Source organism: Enoplosus armatus, chromosome 14, assembly GCF_043641665.1.
Source record: "Enoplosus armatus isolate fEnoArm2 chromosome 14, fEnoArm2.hap1, whole genome shotgun sequence".
NCBI classification, from domain to species: Eukaryota; Metazoa; Chordata; class Actinopteri; order Centrarchiformes; family Enoplosidae; genus Enoplosus; species Enoplosus armatus.
In genome coordinates this window covers 364,347-389,980 of record NC_092193.1, presented here as the reverse complement: position 1 = coordinate 389,980, position 25,634 = coordinate 364,347, and the positions used below count along the sequence as shown (strand labels likewise).

At 41.9% G+C, this 25,634-nt stretch overlaps 1 protein-coding gene across 1 annotated transcript; it reads left to right on the top strand.

Moving 5' to 3' along the window:
- Positions 1-3,302: 3,302 nt before the first annotated feature.
- Positions 3,303-23,192, top strand: asap1a (ArfGAP with SH3 domain, ankyrin repeat and PH domain 1a). The gene is made up of 29 exons (XM_070919665.1): positions 3,303-3,429; positions 6,371-6,443; positions 7,685-7,815; positions 7,913-7,987; positions 8,293-8,342; positions 9,018-9,147; positions 9,857-9,942; positions 10,039-10,114; positions 10,202-10,288; positions 10,498-10,506; positions 10,978-11,078; positions 11,263-11,332; positions 12,759-12,846; positions 13,059-13,107; positions 13,276-13,442; positions 13,601-13,734; positions 13,813-13,904; positions 14,033-14,219; positions 17,667-17,752; positions 17,878-17,993; positions 18,277-18,344; positions 18,757-18,864; positions 18,983-19,220; positions 19,642-19,800; positions 20,614-20,677; positions 20,784-20,848; positions 22,136-22,623; positions 22,724-22,846; positions 23,118-23,192. Exons 1-29 carry the CDS (start codon positions 3,304-3,306, stop codon positions 23,190-23,192), a joined length of 3,321 nt encoding a protein of 1,106 aa, XP_070775766.1. The 5' UTR covers position 3,303.
- The last annotated feature ends 2,442 nt before the right edge of the window (positions 23,193-25,634 follow it).

Sequence of the window (25,634 nt, the reverse complement as noted above, 5' to 3'; positions counted from 1 at the left end):
TCTTCTTCTGTGGTTCTGACTGAAGTGACACAACAGTGACGCTCTGCTGCCTCCTGCTGGACATTAGCTCTGTGGCATTTATTGAACTCCACGTAATTATTATTAAGCAGCGGTGGAAAGTACCTAAGTACGTTAATCAAGCACGGTATTTGTACTTTACTTTCGTATTTTCATTATATGCTACTTTATACTTCTGCTGCACAACATTTATCTGACAGCTTTAGTTAGTTCACATTAATAACAGACAGGTAGACAGGTGGGCAGGTATACAGGCAGACAGGTAGACAGGCGGACAGTTGGACAGGTAGACAGGCGGACAGGTATACAGGCAGACAGGCGGACAAGTATACAGGCAGACAGGTGGATAGGTAGACAGGCGGACAAGTATACAGGCAGACAGGTGGACAGGTAGACAGGTGGACAGATGGACAGGTGGACAGACAGACAGGTAGACAGGTGGACAGACAGGGCGGCATGGTGGTGCAGTGGTTAGCCCTGTCGCACGGGAGGTAAAGCTGGTTAGAGCGGGTTGGGGGTTGGAGACCAGCACCTTGCATGGCAGCTCGGCCATCAGTGAGTGAATGTGTGTGAATGAGACTTAGCTGTAAAGCTGTAGAGCTGTAGAGTTTTCGATGTTGGTTTTGGCTCGACACAGTTTGAACTTTGAACTTTTTATACAACTTTATTAGAGATAAAACCTCTGGGATAAACTGCAGGTTTAAATGACAACATTGGCTGATGAGAAGCTTTTATTGTGAAAGATCAATTTTCCGCCTGTGTAGAAGAGAAAACAGATAATACAACGATTTTGGTTGTTGGAGTTTTTATCTATATTGCATATATAAATATGCAGTAATAATACAAAAGCACTGTATAAACACGTCATCAAGTCACAGGCTGTTGGTGCTCCTTCATGTTTCCTTCTCTGTTCAAATGTCTATTTGATTTATTGTAGTTTTTACTTTTTACTGTTTACTTGCCTCCACTCATTTGATTCTGTTTATATACAGTACATTCATATAAATATATATGTAAATATATGTGTATATATATATATATATATATATATATACACACATTTATATGTATTCAATTCAATTCAATTCAATTTTATTTATATAGCACCAAATCACAACAAAAGTCATCTCATGACACTTTACAAATAGAGCAGGTCTAGACCGACTCTTTATAATGTGATTACAGAGACCCAACAGTTCCCACCATGAGAAGCACTTTGGAGACAGAGAGACAGAGACAGACAGAGAGAGACACACATAAAGACACAGACAGGCAGAGATGTATGGCAGCACCAGCAGTAGCCATAGCAGCTATAATTATAATAATAATGGAAATATAACTGATAATAATAGTTACAGCTGTTATAATAACTGAGATATGATTCATAATAGTACTAACAGCTTTAATAGTAAAAGAACTACGACTAATAATAATAACTGTAGTGATGAGAGTCAAGCAGGCCCATGGCAGCAGCAGCCAGGCGTACCAGGACCACGATCCACAGGAACCTACGAGACGACAAAGCACAAAGAAACTCCAGGAAGATATAAAGTTAGTAACATGCATTGGAGGGAGATGAATGTGCAAAGATGAAGAGGGAGAGGAGGAAAGCTCAGTGCATCATGGAAAGTCCCCCAGCAGTCTAGGCCTATAGCAGCATAACTAGGGTCCAGGCAGGCCTGAGCCGTCCCTTAACTATAAGCCTTATCAAAAAGCAAAGTTTTAAGCTTTTGGAGACTCTAGGAACCACAAGCAACCTGCATTCTGGGAGCGCGGTGCTCTCGTGGGGTATTAGGGTACTATGAGCTCTTTATATATTGATCTTATTGTATCTCTTTCATTATTATGACGTCAGAATGTACTTTAAGTAGAAAACAGGGAGTCACCTGTCATTATTTATTGTTGTATGAGTTATTATATTGATATTAATATAAAAACCACAGTTTGAAATAATTAAGTAATATTGATTTGTGTAATACTGAATGGAAGTCCCAAGATATAATATTATAATTAATTGATTATAATGAGTACTTTGAATATATTTAAATATTCATGTTTATTTGAATGATTCTGTTTCCTCTTTTCTTCTAATAATTGGCCTGCGGTGTCACGCATGCGCACACCACCTCAATTATCCAGCTCATCCCGAGTGAGTCAAAGTACAGGAAGTTACCGGATGTTGTACCGTGTCTCTTTCAAAATAAAAGGCACGTTTCGCCAACAGACGGATAGACAGACTGTTAGTGCAGCAACAAATAGTAGATTAAAAATGCATTCGAAAAAATATAATAATAACAATAAGAATTAAAATGAAATAGAAAAATATAATAAAACACATCGGTGCAGGTGGGAAATGTTGAGATTTAAAACAGACATTTTATTCTTATTGAAAATCCCACATGAATACTATAGAAATGTCTCCAAGGTCTGTACAATGTGAAGATTATCATTTTTTCCAGACTTTGTGTTTATAAAAAATTATAACGATCTGAAATTCCTCACCTATTTTTCTAAAGTTGTTTTCGTGGAAAATCCAAAAAACACAAACTGCTTGTGACTAAAGACAAAACAAGGATGTTAAGTAAAACCTCTCACACTGACCGATTTGAAAAATCAGCTCAGTTGGTACTTTAAATTATAAAACGGATTGGGTTAACTAAACTTAAAAGTATGTAAGGATGTTTATTTTATTGATGTGCTGACTGAATTGCATTTTATTATTGAATATTATTTGGACTTACTGTTGTTATTTGAACACAGTTGTGTTTTTTACTCTTGTAGTGTTACATTTAAATAAATAAACAAACAAACTATTTAACTGTATGTATTATAGGCTGAGGAACTTATGAGTAATACATATATACATTTTATATATATTTTTTAGAGTAAAAAAAAAATATAGTAATGTTTAAAGTATAAAATAAAATAAAATATATATATATTACGGCAGATTCTTCCTTTCCGCTGCTGTATAAATAGTATTTTAGTAGGAAACATTGTCGGCTTTTATTGTGAAACTCACCACTAGGGTCACGTGGTGCTCGGTGTGTGACTTGACACCAGGTCAGTGGAGGAGCGAAAGGAGGAATGAATCATCGGGAGGAGACAGACTGATGAGAGACACCCAGAGGACATCTGATCTGAGACCAACTGCTTTAAAACATCTGCACAACCCCTCACACAGCAGCAGGTCCCTGAACGCACCGCGGGTCATCTGATCCCGCCGGGACTTCTCCGTTCTCCTCCAATTTCTCCGTGTTTTTCTGACTGATTCTGGTCTGAATGATGCCGGATCAGATCTCAGTGTGTGAGTTCCTGTCCGAGACCACCGAGGACTACAACTCCCCCACTACGTCCAGCTTCACCACCCGGCTGCAGAGCTGCAGGAACACCGTCAGCATCCTGGAGGAGGTAGGCTGTCTGTTTGTCTGTCTGTCTGTCAGGGCGGCACTCAGTCCTCTGAGCCTGACCTTCCATCCCTCTCTTTCGGCCTGTTAAGCACCGTTCTCCCCGGTGACCAGAACGATAGAGAAAACAATTTGCCGAACTCCGTTCACATTTCTTCTAATTTCATATGCCATGGTTTATCAACAACAGAATACAATCAAACCATGAAAATTCAGATTGTCATGTAAATCAAATGGTTCTCCTCTGGAGGACGGCATATACGTAAGCGTTCATTTACCTCACTTAAATCATGAATGTAATCATTGGATTTGGTGCTCTTTGCCGCCCTCCGCAGTATATTTTGTCAGAGTGAGATTGCGGGTCGCGGGAAAAAGAATCGAGCTGATGTTGAAAGTTGACATGTCGCTGAAGTGCGCGCTGCGTGATGGGTAACATGAATCCCGACTGGAACATCGACTCACAGAGGCAACAGAAAGGTTTGAGTAATGGCTTAGTGTTTGTGTTTTATGTAGCTAATGGTCAATAAAACCTAGAAGTGTGAAATTTCTTAATGGAGTTTGGCTGAAAAGCTTGTCCGTAGGAGAGAACGTCACCTTGAAGTCTCCATCGGGGTCTGCAGCCTGTCTGAAGAATATATATATTTACATATCTTTATATATCCGTCAGTGCATTTATAAATCTGTCTGTGACGTTATAGTGATTTATATAAAATCATCTATAACTTCTATAAAATAGTAAGTATCAGACTGATGGAAACTGCATCCCAACTGGATTCTTCTGCAGCAGGAAGAGAAAATAAAACACCAGCAGCTGTTTCTGAATATTAATGTTTCTGATGTTTGACATGAGGTCCGAGGTCACATAGTCACTGTGACGCCGTCATTTCCCACTTAGTGTGAACTTTTATACTAAATGTCACATTGTAGTCTCTTTAATATGCAGATAATCCATCAAGGCCCCTTAATATATTAGTCCATGAATGTTGTCATTAATTTGTCCAAATCTGGTAAACCTGTGAGTGTCCTGACATGACCCAGAATCCCTGAACCTTAATAACACCTTAAACTCCATCATTCATGGATTCCTCAAATGTTTCACATCCAGCAGGAAATTAAGGGGAAAGCCATGAAGCCCTTAAACTCTTCTTCATATGTTCATTGAGTTCTTTTCAAATTAAGGTGTTTTTAAGGGGTTTAGTTTTTCAAATTAAAGGCTGCAAACACACTGATTTAGATTCAGATGTTATTAAGATAAGATAAGATCATGCTTTATTAATCCCTCAGCGGGGAAATTTGCAAATTCTGTGAATTTGTAAATTTGTAAATTTGTAAATTATAGTTGTTTTTTAGCTTCAGTAGCTTTTTTCTAACAGTCTTTATTGTTTTTATTTATTATATCTTGATTTTCTACTTATGTCTTTATTGCACTATCCTGTATGCTGCTGGAACAATGCAAATTTCCCCGCTGGGGGATTAATAAAGGATTATCTTATTTTATATATTAATCTATATATCTTAATATTATTATTAAGATGCATTAAGGCTTAATTAAGGGTTAATTAAGGAATTAAGGATTGTTGTTTCATGGAATGAAAGAAAGGAAATCTGTTTGTTTTATTCATATTTACGTTAAAGCCTGACGTGACCTGAATGCAACACAGGACCCTGTGGACTCAGCCGTTCTGCATTCACTGACTGAGGCTGTAAATGTCTCAGACTGCAGATAGATATGATGGTGAAGGTGATGATGATGATGAAGGTGGTTGGAGTCACACCACATGGTCGCCTTGACGACCTATATCCTCCAGCCAGGTTGCCCTGGCAACAGAGGAAACTGTCGGCTCGGGAAGTGTGTCGCATCTGGTCGAGTCGGAAAGCCCCCAACACACACACACACACACACTGTAACACATACACACACACACTCACTGTAACACACACACAAGCACTGTAACACACACACACTGTAACACACACACACACACACACACACACACACTGTAACACACACACACACACACTGTAACACACACACAATAATAATGATAATAATTGTAGTGGGAAAATACAACACATCCCTTCTACACCCTGAAGAGTTTATTTTAGGTCACAGGTATTTGCTGTGGTGCCCTTTGACCCTAGCAAGGGACCATAGCCTTCTCAACGTGTTCTCAGTGGTGCATTTTTCAGCTCTCTATAATTATCATTTATTGTGGCCTTGATCCTTACAAGGTAATGACTGTCAAAGAGAGTGACGTATGTCTTACTAGTGTTCACATCCTTTGCTGTACATGCTGTATAAAAGCAGACCACTCTGAGATGCAGTACGGTCAGCCGGGCAGGGGCGCCTGAGTTGCTGTCGGGGCCGTCCGTCTGCAGACGTGAATAAACCTGGTGTCTGCAGTCACAGATCCAGAAACACCTGCAGACGGCCAGAGAAGACGTCCATCACTGGACCAGCGTCACAAAGAGCTTCACAGAAGCAAAAAAGATGACAAACGACATTCAAATTAAGACTTCAATGAAAAACAAACTAAATATGCTAAACAGCAAAAAAAAGTGAGTAGAAAAGTGTATTTCCTGTTGAAAACTGAGCTCAAATGTAACAGAAGTAGAATTAGAGTCAGAAAAGTTGAATGAAAACATAAATGTTTTAACATTTGAAGGGTTTCTGTAGCTTAAAATATGCAGAAGAAGAACTTCAAAATGGAGTTTGTTGAAGAGGAGAGAGAGAGACAGAGAGACAGACAGACAGACAGGAAGGAAGAGTAAGGGACAGACAGACAGGAAGAGTGAGGGACAGACCTGCTGAACATGCAGATGTAGAAATGTCCCCCCATTTGTGTTTTTGGGTTTGGATTCTTGTTTCAGTGTATTTTTACTGGTTTACATATTTCAAAATAAAATAGCAGAACCTGTCTGTCTGTCTGTCTGTCTGTCTCCAGGCTCTGGATCAGGACCGCTCAGCTCTGCAGAAGGTGAAGAAGTCGGTGAAATCCATCTACAGCTCAGGACAAGGTACACATCAGATCCTGGTCCTGGTAGAACTCAAACCATTAGTCAGTTCATCGAATATCCGTCAACAGAAAAATAACTTTTGTTTAAGTGAAAGGAAAATAGTTAATGTGACAGAAAGTGAACATCTGTCCGTTCTGGATGACATCACCTTGTTGACATCAGCATTTTTTGCTTTATTCTGACATTTTATAGACGAAACAATGAATTGATTAATTGAGAAAATAATGTTGATGTTGATGTTGTTAATGGTAAATGATCTCACTTATATAGCACTTTTCAACCTTCACGGTTCCCAAAGCGCTTTACAGCTAAGTCTCATTCACCCATTCATTCACACATTCACACACCGACGGCGACCGAGCTGCCATGTGAGGTGCTGGTCTCCATCAGGAGCAACTCAGGGTTCAGTGTCTTGCTCAAGGACACCTCGACACTTTGATGTTAATGTTGTTGTCGTTGACGTCATTGATGTTGATATTGTTGATGTTATTGTTGTTGATATTATTGATGTTGTCGTTGATGTCATTGATGTTGTTATTGATGTTGTCAGTGATGTTGTTGTTGATGATGATGTTGTCAGTGATGATGTTGTCGTTGACGTCGTTGATGTTGATATTGTTGATGTTGTTGTCATTGATGTTATTGATGTTGTCAGTGATGATGTTGTTGATGATGATGTTGTCAGTGATGATGTTGTTGATGTTAATGTTGATGTTGTTGTCATTGACGTCATTGATGTTGATATTGTTGATGTTGTTATTGATGTTGTTGTTGATGTTGTCAGTGATGTTGTTGTTGTTGATGATGATGTTGTCAGTGATAATGATGTTGTTGTTGATGATGATGATGTTGTTGTCAGTGATGATGTTGTTGTCGTTGATGTTATTGATGTTGTTGTCAGTGATGATGTTGTTGTCGTTGACATCGTTGATGTTGATATTGTTGATGTTGTCATTGATGTTATTGATGTTGTCAGTGATGATGTTGTTGTTGATGTTGTCAGTGATGATGTTGTTGATGTTAATGTTCATGTTGTTGTTGTTGTTGACGTCATTGATGTTGATATTGTTGATGTTGTTGTCGTTGATGTTGTTGATGCTATTGATGTTGTTGTTGTTGACGTCATTGATGTTGATATTGTTGATGTTGTTGTCAGTGATGATGTTGTTGTTGATGATGATGATGTTGTTGTTGTTGATGTTGTTGTCAGTGATGATGTTGTTGTTGTTGTGGGGGAGCAGAGCATGCTGGGAACCAGGAGAGCTTCAGCCAGGCTCTGGAGAGACTGGGAGGAAACAACTTTGACCTGGGAGAAGCCTTTGTTAAGTTCTCCTGCCTCGTTAAAGAACTCGCTGCTCTGCTCAAGAACCTGGTCAGTCAGCTGTCAATCAATCAATCATCAATTGATCGAGGCTTTCAGCTGTTAATAATGAAGAAAGTGAAGTAAAATCACTCTGTCTCCTCTTCAGCTGCAGAGTTTGAGTCATAACGTGGTCTTCACTCTGGACTCTCTGTTAAAAGGAGATTTGAAGGGAGTTAAAGGGGTGAGACTCTATTCTGTATTTTATTTTATTTTATTATTCAGCCTTTAAATTTTATTTGATCTAATCTTGTAATTGTATGATTATTTAAAATTACTGTACTTTTTAAATTATATGAGTTTATTTTGTGACCTCTTATTATTTTGTTTGTTTCACTTCATGTAGTTTTCATTTCAGTCTTATATATTATTATTTATGTTATTCATTTTCCATTTGCTTTCAGTTGAAAAATGTCAGATTAAAGGTTGGTTTGTTCAGTGAAGCTCAGTGTTCATTTAACTCTGGCTTTGTTTCCTTTTCTGTTTCAGGATCTGAAGAAACCTTTTGATAAAGCCTGGAAGGACTACGAGACCAAGTTGTGAGTCAGTTTGACATCTTTATTACAACAAAGACTATTTATAGTTTCATTTTGTTTCTGTCGAGTTTGAATGAAGTGTGTTTTATGATGAGCTGCAAGGTAAAATTTGTGCTTTTGTCAATTGAGTCAATGGTGGAAAGCGAACAGCTGTTTCTGGTTAGGGGGAGGTGTGACCGACATGCCCATTTGTTTTGGTCTGAGAGATGCTGGTGCTCGAGTGCAACGTCGAGTGGTTCTGATTATCGTACATAGTAACTTTCAAGTCTTCCAGCCTTGCCTTTGATGGGATTACTGATATTTTATTGTTTGTTTATTTCATTTCACATGTAATGCCCAGTTTGACGCAGTAAAGTATATGACAGTATGACACAGTTAGAGTGAATTAAAACATTAATATCATTATTGAATAAAAGAGGACCTAAAATGGAGCCCTGAGGGACGCCAACAGAGGGCTCAGATCATGGTGATGTTTTTCCTTTAACTGTTGTGCAATGATTTTATGATTTCAAATTCAGGTTTTAAACTGATGATGAGGTAACTGGAAAATAATTTAGTTCTTTTTCACTGTAGAACTTCACTGTCATTAATTTGTCTCAGATGAAGTTGAATCTGTTACCTGAGGACATGAAGACCAGGTTTGGATCTACAGGTTTAATTTAATCGTCTGTTTTTCAGCACAAAGATCGAGAAGGAGAAGAGAGAGCACGCCAAACAACATGGGATGATCCGAACTGAAATCACCGGAGCTGAAATCGCTGAAGAGATGGAGAAAGAGAGGAGGCTGTTCCAGCTGCAGATGTGTGAGGTACCACAGAGTCCTGACAGCGCCCCCACAGGCCGCAGTGTGCATTACAGCCAGAATCAGTACAATCATCATACTGAACATTTATCTATTCTGAGAATCTTACCAGTGGTGGAGCTAAAAAAAAAACATTGTTTCACACTTGTCAAAGACTTGAGTGGAACTTGGCTTGTACTTGTCTCACTGACTTGTCCTGATTGACTTGAGGTGTGACTTGATTGACTTGAAGCAGAACTTTGACTTGTCTCAGTGGACTTGAAACTTGACTTGAGATTTGACTTGAAGTTCCTAATTGACTTAAGATGGCTTGGAGTTACTTAGTGACTTGACATGACTTAACTGACTTAGACGTGAGCCCAGACCCTTGTCATACGACTTGTCTCAATTTACTTGTAACTTGATTTGGACTTGTCGCGCATATTAACTTCTCCAAGACTTGAGATCTGAATTGAAACTTTTTTCAATTGATTTGGACTTGATCTGGATGACTTGAGACTTTTACTCAATTGACTTGAGGCGTGACTTGAGGCGTGACTTGGACTTCAAAAGACTTTTAACCCCAACCCTTAAAACAGCGGTGTGGTGACCTCACTGTGACACCAGAATGTCTCCTCGTGTCTCAGTTTGGTTTTGAGTGACTGGCCCCTTAGTGAGCAGGTTTGATTGACAGCAGCAGGTTTGATTGACAGCTGTGTGTCTTTGTGTCCAACAGTATCTAATCAAAGTCAATGAGATTAAAACCAAGAAGGGAGTGGACCTGCTGCAGAACCTCATCAAGTATTACCACGCTCAGTGCAAGTAAGAACCGTGATTTCAACATGACCTTTAAATCTCATAAAAACAACATTATTTTAAAAACTCACTGGGCTTCCTGTCTTGTCTTCCTGTTTGCAGTTTTTTTCAGGACGGTTTGAAAACAGCCGACAAACTGAAGCAGTACATCGAGAAACTGGCTGCTGACCTGTTCAATGTAAGACCTTCTATGTTGTAACTCATCAGCACAGCGCCCCCTGCTGTGTAGGTGAGCCGACAGGTGTGACCTCTGCTGTCTCCTCAGATCAAACAGACTCAAGATGAGGAGAAGAAGCAGCTGACGGCTCTCAGAGATCTCATCAAGAGCTCCTTACAGCTGGACCAGAGGGAGGTACAACATCACATGTTGATCACGAACTGTCAGAACGTGAGGAACGTGCTCACACCCCCTCAGAGCTGATTGGATGTGATATAACAGGGCGGGGTCAGGGGGTGTGGTCTAATGTGATACATCTTACAACTTTAAACAGCTGACCTCATCATTGACCTTTGACCTCTGTCTGTCTCTCTCTCTCTCTTGCTCGCCCTCTGTGACTGAAGTCCAGGAGAGTAAGTCTGTAAAATGACCTGATCCTTTAGTATGAAAACACAGTGATCATGTTTCTGTTTGTTTTCTTAATTATGAATTAATTATTAGTGTTTAGATAGTACCAGTTCTACACTGTTTGTTATACTACTTTACAACACTGGGGGGGGGGGGTCTCACCCCCCTCCCCAGCTCAAAATGTTTCCAACCCTTACAGCGACAGCTTCACCTGTTGGACACTCTCAGTCATTACAGTTGGAAATGATGATGTAAATAAATAAATATATATAGATATATTTTCCTACGTATATAGTATATCCAGTACATGTATCCATATATATGTATATATATATATATATATACATATATATACTGTTTATCCCACTGGAAGTTTTCTGTGTCCAGTGTGAACAAAGTTGGTGATGGTGTGTGTGTGTGTGTGTGTGTGTGTGTGTGTGTGTGTGTGTGTGCATGCGTGTGTGTGTGTGTGTCAGGACTCTCAGAGTAAACAGAGTGGTTACAGTATGCACCAGCTGCAGGGAAACAAGGAATTTGGCAGTGAGAAGAAAGGATACCTGCTGAAGAAGAGTGACGGGTACGACTGTTACATTCACCTGTACAGGTGTTAACAGACCTTCTGATTGGTTGATACTATACTCGCATTTATTCATTTGGCATGTGTGTACTACAAGTTAGCCCCTTCCCGTTTTGTTTCATGAATATTTTTCCAGTGAAAATGTGTCCGGTTGAAGCTTCACTCTGTGTTTTCTCTCCATCAGTCTGAGGAAGGTCTGGCAGCGAAGGAAGTGTTCAGTGAAAAGTGGCGTCCTCACTATTTCTCATGCTACAGTAAGCATTAAATCTCCCATCATGCACTGCACCAGTGAGCATCAGTACACAGCAGCAAGATTTAATTTTAGCAGGTTCATTAAACTATAAATATAATAAAAATATGACATTGTCAGCAGTATTGTCAGCAGCACCAAAACCATCTTGGAAATAAACCATTCATCCAAGTTGTGATGTGAAAACGTGACACGCTGTGTTCCCCTGCTGCCTCTCTGGGTTAGCTGGCTGAACCAGTCTGTTGCTGAGCAGCGGCTCTCAATCAGCCAAATGAAATGATAAAAATTGACCAAAAAACAACGGCCGATGGACTCATAACATCACATCCTGTGGATTTTCCCGGAAAATCTGAGTACTTTACATAGAAAGTCCTCAGGCTGTTATAGACAACCAAGAAAGTCGGGGGGGGTCTCATCCTTGACGTGGCGTTTCACGTTCCCACATTGGCAATAAAAAGCTATTCATACATTTAAATTGTTACATATAGAACCTTTAATGACGTCTCAGTAATAATAAAAGACTCACTGAAAGGATGAATCTGAGCTGAACGCAGGAAACACTCAGCTGAGTGGGAGCACTGCTTTTAATGGAGTCTGATTTCATCTTTCAGTCTGTTAATGCTGAGTCACATGATTAAATATTCAGCAGCTGTTCTGGTGTCAGATAACAGGAAATCATTTCTGATGTTTCCCTGCAGCACACTGAAGTTAAAGGTCCACACTGCTGATTTTTCATGTTTCATTAAATACAATTTCAGTTTTTCTCAATTGCTAAGACGCTTAATGAAACTGGGATCCACTTGATCTTCACCATCACCTCAGCACAGCAGAAGTCTTCTCTTGCAAATGTTTAACCACTTTTTAATTGGGTTCACACCCTTTTTTAAAACAGTTGGCGCAGATATCATGGAGAGACCCCAAACTCTGTTGGATTCGCTTTGTTAGAGTAAAAGAAAACGTCTATTCACAGCTGATAGAAATGACTTGTATAAGTCTTCAGTCAGCAGTCGGTCTGCGTCATCTCTAACAGACGCTCCTCTGTGCTGCTATTTGCCAGCATGCATCAAAGAGGCCAAAGGAGAGGAAGAGGCCGAGGAAGATCCTTTATTGGTCCCATAATGAATGTCTGAATGTGTCTCGTCTAGATGCTTCCTGTAGGTCTCACATGTCAACGACAGTTCATGGGCACAGAAAGACCTGCACACAAGACCAACATGGGTGAAGAAGACCTTCTGTTTTACAGTATCTCAACATCTCAGAGGGTGAAAGGTGCCGTCAGAGAGCAGCAGGGTTGTTCTCTGCAGTAAAGAAGTAACATGAAAGATCAGTGGTGTGGTGGTTTAAAAGCTTGTGCTGCTGAAGTGCTTCTGTCAGAGGGTTGAATGTACTGATGAATCTATCTCTCTGACTGACGTCTGTGTGTCTGTCAGCCTAATAGACAGCCTGTCAGATTGAACCTGCTCACCTGTCAGGTGAAACCTAGTGCAGAGGATAAGAAATGCTTCGACCTCATCTCCCGTAAGTCTGTCTGACTCATTTCTGATCAGGATCTCTAAATGTGTTTGTGAGAGAACAATGACTCAGATCTGTAATGTTTGGGACATTTTACAGTGTAAGAATCAACCTATCAGCGCTCTCTGGTGGACAAACTGTGGAGACGCTGTTTCTAAATGAGTGCTGGCAGAGAGGCCTGTTTACTTCTTCTTCTTCATCTGGTGTTTGTCCTGCAGATAATCGGACGTACCATTTCCAGGCTGAAGACGAGTCAGAGTTTGTTAGGTGAGACTCTTAATCTGCACACAATCATCAGATCTCCAGTTTTTAATATTGAGACTCTTATTTTCTCTGACGCTGCCGATGAAATGTCCACGAGTGTGGACATTTCCATTTTAACTGACACCACTGTGCGTGTGTGTGTGTGTGTGTGTGTGTGTGTGTTGGTTACAGCTGGGTGTCTGTGTTGACCAACAGTAAGGAGGAGGCCCTGAACGTGGCGTTTCAGGGCGGGGGTCAAAGTTCAGGTGTGGAGGAGGAGGAGGAGCTTACCAAGAGCATCATTGACGAGGTGCTTCGTTTGCCAGGCAACGACACCTGCTGCGACTGTGGAGCTGCAGGTCAGTGTGTGTGTGTGTGTGTGTGTGTGTCTGCTGGTGCATTTAAGGGCACTTTGAGATTCAGCTGCTGCACAGAAGCTTGTTTATTTTTTGTCTGTTGGGTTTGAATTTCAGAAACATGAAGGTGATGTCACTTAATAAAATGTGTGTGTGTTTAGATCCTCGCTGGATCTCTACAAACCTGGGAGTTCTGACCTGCATCGAGTGTTCAGGGATCCACAGAGAGATGGGAGTCCACGTGTCCAGAATCCAGAGTCTGGAACTGGACAAACTGGGAACCTCCGAGCTGCTGGTATCCTCACCTGTCTGTCTGTTCAGTTGCCTGTTTGCTTTTCACTTGTTTACATTGTCTCTCCTTCCATCTTCTCAGCTTGCTAGGAATGTTGGGAACTGTAGTTTCAATGAGATCATGGAGGCCGGCCTACCTTCTCTGTCCCTGAAGCCAACAGCTTCCAGCGACATGTGAGTGTCTCTCTGTATTTGTAGATACTACATATAAATGTATGATTTATACTATATAGTAAGTAATGTGCAGTAATTAGCCCATAAGCTGTCTAATGTTTTACCTGTAAACTTGCTGCTGTCTTCAGGACAGTGAGGAAGGAGTTCATCAATGCCAAGTACATCGACCACAAGTTCGTCAGGCGTACCGTCTCCACAATAACCAGCAGGCTGGATCAAGTGTACGAAGTGGCGCGATCCAAAGATGTGCTGTCTATCATCCAGCTGTACGCTGAGGGGGTGGAGCTACTGCAGCCCCTCCCTGAACCAGGCATGGTTAGTTGGACGCCAGACCTGCCAATCATTATATCCACCTGGACGTTAGGCCTGTCAGTCAAGGAGGTTTCTGTTTGATTATGTGTCCTGAGGCTTTTAATTTGGTCCAGAAGACTTTTAGGAGGTTCCATAGGTCTTCAAGTAGAAGTTTTAAGGGTACCAGGGGAAACCCCAGGGCTATTGGATGAGGCAGCTTTTGATGACTTCTGATGGGCCCTGAGGAGGTTTGAGGATATTTGATGGGATTGCAAGTGTCTTTTCTGGTGTAACTGCTACATACATTTAAACGTGTTCCAGGCTTCACTGGGGAGTTCCTAGGAGTCTACAAAATTTAAAGGGGTTTCATATTTTCTTTCAGGGATCCCAAGGATTTTTAAGACACTTCAGGAGGCTTTGAGGTAGTTCCAGAGCTATCAGGTCTTTAGAAAGGTTTGGTCCTGGGGCCTACTCGAGGAGGGTCTCTCAATCCTTTATGCCTTGTAGGAGGCTTGACGAGGTTGCAGGTGTTCCAGAAATCTTTGAGGCAGGTCTCTGGGTCTTTAAGCACCAAGGGGGATATATGAGGAGGTTCTAGATGTTCATTAGGATGTGTCGATTGCTCTCAACGATTGCAGCCAAGGTTCTGGGGTTGAGGAGATTGCAGAGATCCTTAATGGGATTTTCTGTGTCTTAGCTAGTATACCGGAGCTCCTTGAGGACATGTTACATACATTTAAAATGTTTCCAGGCATCACTTAAGATATTCCAGAAGTCTTTGAGGGCATTTTTGAGGAATTTAATGTGTCCTTTCATAGGAGATTTTTTTTTTTAATCAAGATCTTTTTTTTTACAGTGCAAACGCACAGAAACAAAAGCTTGATGAGGCAACTCAAGGAGAATAAAGAGTGGATATACAATGACAATATAACACCATACAGCAATGAGAAGTAATACACATAGCGTGTATACATTTAACATATAAATAAGACGAGTTTGCACTGTTAGGAAAATATACACAAAGAAAAAGAAAGTAAGAGAAAAAGAGGGAGAAAAAACAGACACAACACTAACAATAACAGTTACTAAAATAATCCCATTCACTGCCAGTGGCCCTCATTCACACAAGTATTCACCTGCCACACCAAAAGACTTCAATACGTGAATACTGCAGATCAGCTGTACTTTATGACAGTAAATCATTTTACAGAGTCTGGAATGTATTTAAGAAAGGTCCCCAGGCTTCATGAAACTTCCTGTTTGAGTATTAAAGTGAATATCTGATTTTCTCAAGTTTTAAGCAGGACATTATGTCTGTTAACCGCTGCATATGAGTGGGCGGGGCAGCGTCCCTCCACCTAAGCAAAATTACTCGACGAGCCAGAAGGAGAGCAAAGGATAAGGATCGCCGCTTTTCTGCTGTAAGATAGATCTCCTTCTCGATGATCCCAAAGAGGGCAGCCAGAGGGTTTGGCTTCAGTTTGATGCTGAACACCTGAGATAGAGTTTGAAATACCTCCTCCCGATACTTGCTAAGGCGAGGGCAAGACCAGTATAAATGAATAAGAGCTGCTACAGCATGTTGGCATTTATCACAGTAGGGACTGACTTCAGGATACATTTGAGATAGTTTGACTTCAGAGACATGAGCCCTGTGTACCACTTTAAACTGTATGAAGCAGTTGAATTAACCAGTTTAAGTATGGAAGTCCATGTATCCACTGAAAGAGAGAGGCCCAAATCCTCCTACCATGCTGCCCTAAGCCTGTCTGTGGAGACATGCCTCAGGCTTGACACCTTGTCATAGAGGACAGAAAGAAGCTTTTTCTGAGATGGATTTAAAGAGAGGACAGTGTCAACAATGGTTGTTTCAGTAGATGTAGAAAAGCTGGGTGACTGAGAGAGCATATAATGCCTTGCTTGTCGGTATCTGAAAAAATTAGACGTGGGAAGATTTAATTTTTTGCTCAATTGCTCAAATGATGCCAAAGTGTTGTCTATGAGAAGATCCTTAAAACGAGCTATTCCCCTTCTGCCCCATTCTTGAAAGACCCGACAGACGGCCCGAATAAGTGACTAGATGTGATGGGGCTCAGAAGAGAAAAGTCTGACAAGCCAAAGCACCTCCTAAACTTGATCCATATCCTGAGAGAGTGGTAAACCACTGGGTTTTTGATAGATTTGATTGAAGGGAGTGGAAGTTTGGATCCAAGCAGTGCCAGAATAGATGTACTATCGTCTGAGTGCAATTCCATGGCTACCCAGTCAGGGGGACTGGGATGGCTGTGGAAGTGAGACCAAAATGTAAAGCAGCGCAAATTTGCTGCCCAGTAGTAAAAGCAGAAATTAGGGAGGACCATGCCACCATTAGCCTTGTTTTTTTGGTCGTGAGTCTTGTTGAGACGAGGACGCTTACCCTGCCATATATATGAAATAATTAGGGAATCAAGTTGGTTGAAAAATGATCTAGGAATAAAGAGCGGTAGGGCCTGGAAAAGGTACAAGAATTTAGGTAGGATGATCATTTTGATCAAATTGACATGACCTACAAGGGACATGGACAAGGGTGACCACTGTGTCAGTGTTTGTTTTACCTGATTTAACAAAACCAGCAAATTTTCTCTAAATAGGTCCTTATATTTTCTTGTAACCGAGATGCCCAGATAAGAAAACGTATAACTTTCAATTTTAAAAGGCATGTTGGTGAGGTTTAAGGGTTGTGCTTTGTGATTGATTGGAAAGATCTCGCTTTTGTGAAGGTTCAATTTGTATCCTGACAGCTGACCAAACTGAATGAACAGTGACATGGCAGGGGGTAAGGAAGTGCTTGGGTTCGGGACAAAAAGTAAAAGGTCGTCAGCATAGAGAGAGACCTTATGCTCCATTTTGGCCCTCCATATGCTGGATATATCTGTACAATCGCGTAAGGCTGTGGCAAGCGGTTCGATGGACAGATCAAAAAGCATGGGGCTCAAGGGGCACCCCTGACGGGTACCGCAATGCAAGCTGAATGGTTTCGACTGCTGAGTTAGTATGAACTGAAGCTGAAGGATGCGAATATAGTAATTTAATCCACAAGGCAAAGTTTGGTCTGATAGGAGATTTTTTGAAAACTTGAAGGAAGCCTTAGGATAGTTCTTTGAAGCACGTTTCCCAAGTCCTTGCGGAAGGGATTAGTCCATTCGGGAATGTCAGGGATTTTATAGGGGTATGTTGCTACTGAGGGATGTTCTACAAGTCCTTTAGGAGGTTTCAGTGATACTAGAGGATGTACCTGCTTTTACTAAGAGGTTCGTGAGGGGTTGGGAAGGTCTTTTAGGGGGTTTCAAGTGCCTTAGTGTATGTGTACCAGGGTCCCTTTGGATCATGCAGCCTTGGTGGAAGTCTGAGCCCCTCTGAGAGGTTTGTTATATTTGTGTTATATTGACATGTTCAGTTACTTGTTTAACATGTTTGATGTTTTTTGATCAGGAAGCAGGAGAGACGGCGTTACATTACTGTGTTCGTACAGCTGATCACTCCTCTCTCCACCTGGTCGACTTCCTGGTCCAGAACAGGTAGAAAACTCTGTGTATATGTGTGTGTATACGTGTTCATAACTGTATGTGTGTATTAGCAGGGTAATAGCAGTGTATTAATGTGTTGTGTGTGTTGATGTGTGTGTGTGTCTGTCTGTCTACAGTGGTAACCTGGACGGACAGACGGATGAAGGAAACACAGCTCTGCATTACTGCTGTCTCTACAACAAACCACAGTGTGTGAAACTGCTGCTGAGAGGGAAACCTGACATCCACATCAGTAAGAACACACCAACATAAGGCCTGGACATGCTGAGCTACACTCCATACAATGGTCCATAATATTTTCAACTCAATCACTTAAAGGAGTCCAACATTTATTTAAATACTCTTGTTCTCTTTCTTCTCCAGAGTCAGATGTTTTAGATGGATATCAGTGGTGTGTCCAGAACAGAGATAGGTCCAAGACGTGTAGCCTAGCTTAGCACGAAGACTGGAAGCAAGGAGAAACTGCTAGCCTAGCACCATCATTGTGTTATTAAAAGCAGCCTGTGTCTTTTCAGCCAATCAGAGTGGAGAGACAGCGCTGGACATTGCCTGCAGACTGAAGAGCTCCCAGTGTGAAGAACCGGTAGGAAACATGACTAGAACTAGAATCAACAACATGTCAATATCTGGTTTTACTATGGCCACCGATTCTAATTGGCTGGCAGGTGTTAACCTTTAGTAACCATACACCTATAATGCAGGTGAGTTATGTAATGCAGAGGCAAACCAACCTCTGTTTCATACCGGGTGGTACTTAGGTTCAGAATGATCCGTTACTTGTTGGGTATTATCCCTTACTTAAGCCTTTTATTAGTCCGTAGAGGGGGATCAGTGGCTCAACCAATAGACAAACAATTGAATTTACTCCCACTGTAAACTCTTACAGTAAAGATGAACCATACTCTCCTGATCACTGACCCAGAACAAAACTCTGTTCTTTTCATCAAGAAGAAGATGAAGGTAAGAAGATTAACAATTAACTCTGTGTCTCCCAGTTGGTGGAGGCACTTTCTGGCAGGTTTAATCCTCATGTTCATGTTGAATACGACTGGAACCTCAGACTGGACGAACTGGATGAGAGCGATGACGAACTGGATGACAAGGTAACACAATGGATCAATTGTTATTTTTGTTTGGCAGTGTTAATGACCTCCTGCTTCCTCCTTTTATTGTCCCTTATGTCTTCTTGCTTCTCCTCTGTCTGTCTGCCTCCTCCTGCAGCCAAGTCCGGTGAAGAAGGAGCGTTCTCTCCGTCCTCAGAGTTTCTGTCCGTCCTCCAGTGTTTCCTCTCAGGAGAAGCTCTCTTTGCCGGCCTCCTTCGTTCCTCCTCACAGGGACAAGCAGCGTCTGTCCTACGGGGCATTTGCCAACCCTGTCTATAGCACCTCCTCCGACAATCCTCCATCCCCCGGGCCGGACACCTCAGGACCTTCACCAGCTGCCAGGAGCCAGGGTAAAGGTAAGAGATCCAGTTGTTTCCAGATGTTTCTGAAGGTGTTCCAGAAGGCCTTAAGGGGATTCCAGAGATCTGTGGTGAGGTTTTCGGGGCCAGGAGTCCCTGTGGTCCCATGGTAAACTTTTAGATGTTCCATTGTTACTAAAGGAATAAAAGCAGGTTTCCTTGAGAGGTTCCTCAGTTCCTGGGAAGGTTGAAGTGTTGGGTTGGATCGGATTCACTTATGTGGGCCTGCTAGGATTCCTTGAGGATATGCTATGGACTTTTATAGGTGGCTAAGGTATTTGCAGAAGTCTTAATGTTGAAAAGATATCCAGATTCCACAGTGACCTTTTAATGAGTAATTCCTTCTTACTGTTAATCATGAAACAATTAAATGTAAATGCATTAAATGCATCAAATCACTGATTGGTTCCTCCCTCAGGCCCCACCACTGGCCCCCCCACCTCCCTCCCCCTCACCGCCCAGACCAGTGGAGGAGGAAGCTCCACCCTCAAGAAGAGACCCCCTCCCCCTCCACCTGGACACAAGCGCACCCTGTCCGACCCCCCCAGTCCAATCCTGCAGGGACCCGCAGGTAAAGGTAAGACTGCAGCGACTCTGTGACACCACACAATCCAAAACCACACAATCCAAAAACCATCAAACATCTGACCCAGGGTGAAAATCTAATTGTTTTCACCAGGCATGCAAACTTGCCAAATTCGGTCTCTTGATCCGATGAGAATGGTTTTATTATGGTGGGGAGGGCTACCTACTCTGTCGCTCTGTGCATGCACTGAGACCTGCTGTGTGGAAAAAGCCAAAACAAAGCGACATAGCTAGATAACAGCGTTTCTGGCTAACATTAGCTTAAGCTAGATAATCGGCCAAATACTACCCAGGGAGACAGAGAGCTAAGGTAATGTTAGCTAGCTAGCTAATTTTATAACATTGTTACATGCGATGTTCATCTTCGTCCATTGGTCAGACCTGGAAAATTTCAGACCATTGTCCAGTGTGGAGATAGGTCTGGCTATAGAGATTACATTTGGGGTAATGACACTGAGCCTAGATCAACAATTAAACGCAACTTTTGCCTTGAGTTTATTCTAATGCATTCTTATTAGTTATACTGCAGGGGAGAACAGGGTGAGATGAACACTAATGATCTAATAATAAAGTGTTAATTTATCTAGTCTATTGTTAGCTGACATCCTGAAAACTCAGTTTTGTCCCGTTTTCTTCTGCTTTCTCCTAAAAGTAATCAGAAATGAACATTTAGTAACTACCTAAAAAAAAAAATCTCTGGGGGAGCACACCCCTGGACCCCTCTAGCAGGTCTGTGTTTTTCTCTGCTCCCGCATCCTTCTCACCTTTTTCAGCCCTAACCAGTTTGCATTCCTGTTTCACACAGGAAGTGAGTTGACTCCCCCACCTGGAAACAGGACCAACAAGTTTGAGGGAATCCAGAAGCAGAGGTACTTTTTCTCATGAAATACTGTGATGAGCAGCTCAGGTCAAAAAAATAGCTACCAGTATAATGAGTACAAGTACAAACTGTGTACCTCTCCTGACCTTCTCCAGTAAGACCTCGAGTAACACCAAGTCCACACTAGGACCCAGAGTTCTACCCAAACTACCTCAGAAAGGTGAGACCACAATCTTTCCGCTGTTTACAGAGGCCCCTGTTGTATTGGTGACCACCTCTTTACCTTTATAAGAAATTATTACAATGTCCCATGTGGAAAAAGGGTAGAGGCGATATGTGTAATGTTTGAGGCTGTTGTTTGGTGCTCGCGCCCCCTACTAACCCATTTCTTGAGGTAAACCTTGCTTTTTGTGGGTGGTGGATCCTGCCAGTCTTGAGCCCTGTTTCCACCACAAGAACTTAACAACAACAGATTTTGATCCATTCCGTCTTCTCGCATCGGCACAGATACTGCTACTTAGGATCTGCTTGGGATATCTCTGACCAACAGTTATAATACTGTCACGGCATAGGTAGTACCGGTAAAATGATTTGCTGTACTTGCTACTAACAGGCCACAACATATCAGAATGCATCGGTTACCACTCAATATAGGGATGCAGACTTTACCTCCCAGGTGAGCTTTCTGCCGTTGCTGCACTCTTCCCTGCAGTGACGGGCAGCTCACTCGTCCTCTTCGTGTTATACTAATTTCAGCTCTATATTTGTATTCTGGGACTCCACTAGAGCAGCTTTGCATGATTCACGGTTCAAAAAAGTCCTTATGTAACTTGTCCTTGCCCTTTCTGCAGCCCCTCAGTTCACGTCTGTCTGAAACAAGACGTTTTAGACAAACTGAACAACCTCCAAAAACTTGAAGAGTAGTCCTGAGCAGAGCGCTCCAATAACTTAGACAGACTGAGTGGGTGGATGAGCGTCCCTGCACTTGGTGGGCATGCTTGGAGCAGATGACCTGCTGGGGGCGTGGCTGAGGGCGGTGACTGTATATTTGTGACATCACAACCTTACGGAAGTCCTGATGGCTCGTTTAAAGGCGCAGTGTCTGAATACGGGCTGTGCATTTCTCCATGGACTGAATGTTTTGATCCTTTCACAGTATTCATATATCAGCTAGAGCTGCTTTAATCCAACAAGACATGGACATCCCACTTTCTACAATGTGGGACCTTTAAACTTTGCACAGACCACGACGTCGGTCTCACTTCATTTAGTTTAACAAATAGACACAGAAACTAAACCAAAAACTTCCAATCAGTCCATCACCGTCTTCACCTCTCTCCTCTCTGCCATCTGGCCTCAGACTGGCTCATATCATGTAAGACCCACCCTCTTGAAAATTGGCAACCAATCAAAAATGACAACCTGTGACCGTGATGGTACGTTATCACTCCCCACCCTCTGGATATTAAACCTGTTCTGTTCTCTGTCTGTTTTTTTCATCTCTCAGTGGCTTTAAGGAAGATTGACACCATCCACCTCCCCTCTGTGGACAAACCCAGCCAGCCTCCAGACCTCTTCCACAAACCTTTGTCCTCGTCCCAGTCTGACCCCCAGAAGTCTCCTCCCTTCATTGACGCCTCCCCTAAACCCCCCCTCACCCCGGTGGACTCCACCCAGAGAGTCCCGTTGGCTGAGAAGCCACAGTTGTCCGACCTCCCCCCCAAACCTCACCTGTCCGACCTCCCCCCAAAACCTCTCCTCAAAGACCTCCCACCCAAACCCCAGATCACAGATCTTCCCCCCAAGCCGGCACTCAGCGACAGACCTGTCCCTTTTGCTACGGAGACGCAAGGATACAAGATGGCACTGGCGGCAGAGAGCCAGTTGTCCATCCAGCAGGGGGAGCTGTCACCTCGACCGGAAGCTGAAGATGTTGATGAGTCCCCACCCGGTGCTGTGGAGACACCCGTCCCTCTGCCGCGCAAGATCAACTCTGTGAGGGTCCTTCAGATAATCGAGTGTTTGACAGGATCATAGTTTGAAGACACAGTGAAGAGTGACTCTTTATTTGATCTGTTTTGTCCGTTCGCTCCAGGTAAAGAGTAAAACCAGACGAGTGAAAACCATCTACGACTGTCAGGCCGATAACGAGGATGAACTGACCTTCGCTGAGGGAGAAGTCATCATCGTCACTGGAGAGGAAGACCAGGAGTGGTGGGTAGGTAACACTCAGCTTCATCACTGTTATTGTAAACAAAACAAAACTACACCCACTAAACAGCCCAATTCTAGCCTAGAAAAGAACATACAGGGGGAAAAACTGCTCTGAACAAAATAAAAGCAGTTTAAAGCGTTCCATGATCATCTGACCAAATATTCAATAATTCCCAGGAGTATTGCACTCTTCTCCTATTAACTCAACAATAGCAAATAAATCCGTCATGATGTTAATCTAACGTCTGACGTGTAATCTGATATTCTGACTGTAGATCGGACACATCGAGGGACAGCCGCAGAGGAGAGGCGTCTTCCCCATGTCCTTTGTTCACAACCTCTGTGATTGACAGCCACAGAGACGAGTGTGAGGCTGCTGCCCAGCAGCACAAGCCCCACCCACCTGCAGAGGTCACACATGTGACAGTGGGCGGAGTCAGTGAGTAACCAGCTGCTGACCAATAGGAACAAACTAACTAAACCAAGCCTCAGTTAATGAAGTCCTCCCTGTAAATAGACTTTATTATTCTGCCTAACAGTGTTACCATAGCAACCCAGCATGCAGACCCGGGCTGGCCGTAGCAAAGGAGTCTACAGAGAAGGAAAACACACACAGATGAGGGGAAAGGTCAAAGGTCAGAGGTTAGTGCAATCTAAAGGGGTCATCCTCTGATGGGATCTGTCCGGAGTGCCGAGTCCATCAGGATAAATCCAGCATTTAACTTCGGACCAACGCCGCCCTCTGCTGGCCGAGCAGCTCGTCACACCACCAGCCAATAACAGAAGCACAAGAAAAGAAAGTAAAATACAGAACAGAAGCACAACATGAATGAATGAATCACCCAACAGTTGATGGTCGAGCTGCTGTGCCCCCTCATTCAACACGTCTGTGTATGACTGTAGTTTGTATAGAAGTGCGTCTGCTGTCCACATCCTTATTGAATCATGATCAAAGCTTCACACACACACACACACACACACACACACACACACACAAACACACGCACACACACACACACACACACACACACACACACACACACACACAGCTGCAGTTGTCAGTTCACCTGTATGCTGTATATTAACCTTTATGTGTAAAACTGTTCTGGATGTGTGAACAATAGGACTGATTCTATCAGATGATTTAGCCCAGTACAGTTATGTGTGTCAGGTGAGTTTTTATCCTGATTTGATTGTAGTTCAGGTTTTAAATGAGTTCAGTCAGTGTGACTTTTCCTTCTCTTCAGATTCTGACTCCGTATGCTCTAACTGTACTTACTGTATCTAAGTGTATAAAACACAAACCGGTACGTCTTGAAGTCCATCTGCCTCTGAACATACTGTACACACCTGTCACCTGTCTATGTTTCTGTACAGGTCCTGATTAATCCGGTTTCATCTCAGCAGAATCACACTAATTTTTCATGTCGTCGAGTCTCATGTTCTTAAAGCTTGACTTTTCTTTCAAAAGTGAAAATACCAGCAACAGGATTCATTCTAATATCTTTAGAGGAGAGGTTGACTACAAATCCCAGAAAGCATTGCTGTAAGAAATGTCCAATCAGAGACGTAGTTGATACCAATAAAAAGACCCAGAGGTGAAATATAATGTGAAACGATGGAGGACCCAGGGTGGATCCCTGTGGCACACCAACAGAGAAACTTCTGTTTCTTCTGTTCAGAAGAAAACCAATCAAGAATCAATTGATGATCTGTCAAAAGCCAAATGAAGATATTTTGAAATCAAACTTAAAATCTCTGTATCACTCTGTGGAAGTTTGTAGATCTCTTATAAAATTCGTATAAAAGATAAAAGTTCACCAAACATCGTCCAACTCGCATTAACTTACTTGAAACAAAACTTTTTTTCAAACTGAATCCTTTTTTCATTGATTAGGATATAATTAAGGTATTTCAAAAGTGATTAATTAATGGATGAATTGGTCGTAGTAATAATAATAATTAAGTACCATGACTGCCGTCCATTAATTTATACATTACAATTATTTCATTTATCAGGGATGATTTTATCAGTCTTAAGGGGTTTACAGTAAGGTTTGTACACTGTAGAAAAAACCTTAATATATCATAATCCATTAATTTTCTATTAATAACCCCCGAATTTGGTGTGAACCCCTGAATTTGCTCCCAAATTAAGAAGTATTTTTGAAGTGGAAATTAAGGGATATCTATGTTATTTTGTAAATTCAAAGTTTAAATTTAGAATACTTAATTCATGCAGAAATAAAAAAAGAAAAGAAATTCAAATTAACATGTAAATTAAGTCATGTAAATCTAACAGGATCTCTGGCTGATTTAGATGAAGGTGTTAACTGTGTTTTCGGGGGTTAATTAAGACATTTTAAGGGATTGTGTTGTGTTGTTAATCAATGGATACTTACTGTGTTCAGGTTAATGAACTGAACTGGACGTCTCCACAACAACTGAATCTTCATTTTAGGCGCAGTTTGAACTTAAATGTTGGAGGTTCACAAAAAGAAATCTGCCCGATGAGCGATGGAATACTGCGAGAATAAGGCCTACTATAGAAACTGATCCCAGATATTAGCGTTTCTCCAGAGATGAGCATGAGGCGTCTAATATGAACATATATAGCATATATGTTAAAACAGGTGGCAGTGTAAGCTGGACTAAACCTGCTGTGAGTACATTGGGGACAGCGTTCAGGGACGCAGGGGCTGTCTGTCTGTCCCAACGCAAGGACTTCATTTACTTGACTTAATTAACTACTTAATTAAGTAAATAAAAAGACCAATTTTGTCAATAAGAAG

Excerpts from the sequence above, each read along its gene's own strand:
- asap1a (XM_070919665.1), top strand. The coding sequence starts at position 3,304 with ATGCCGGATCAGATCTCAGTGTGTGAGTTCCTGTCCGAGACCACCGAG. Across the intron at positions 6,444-7,684 it reads CATCTACAGCTCAGGACAAG|AGCATGCTGGGAACCAGGAG; the intron begins GTACACATCAGA and ends GTGGGGGAGCAG. Across the intron at positions 22,624-22,723 it reads TGCCGCGCAAGATCAACTCT|GTAAAGAGTAAAACCAGACG; the intron begins GTGAGGGTCCTT and ends CGTTCGCTCCAG.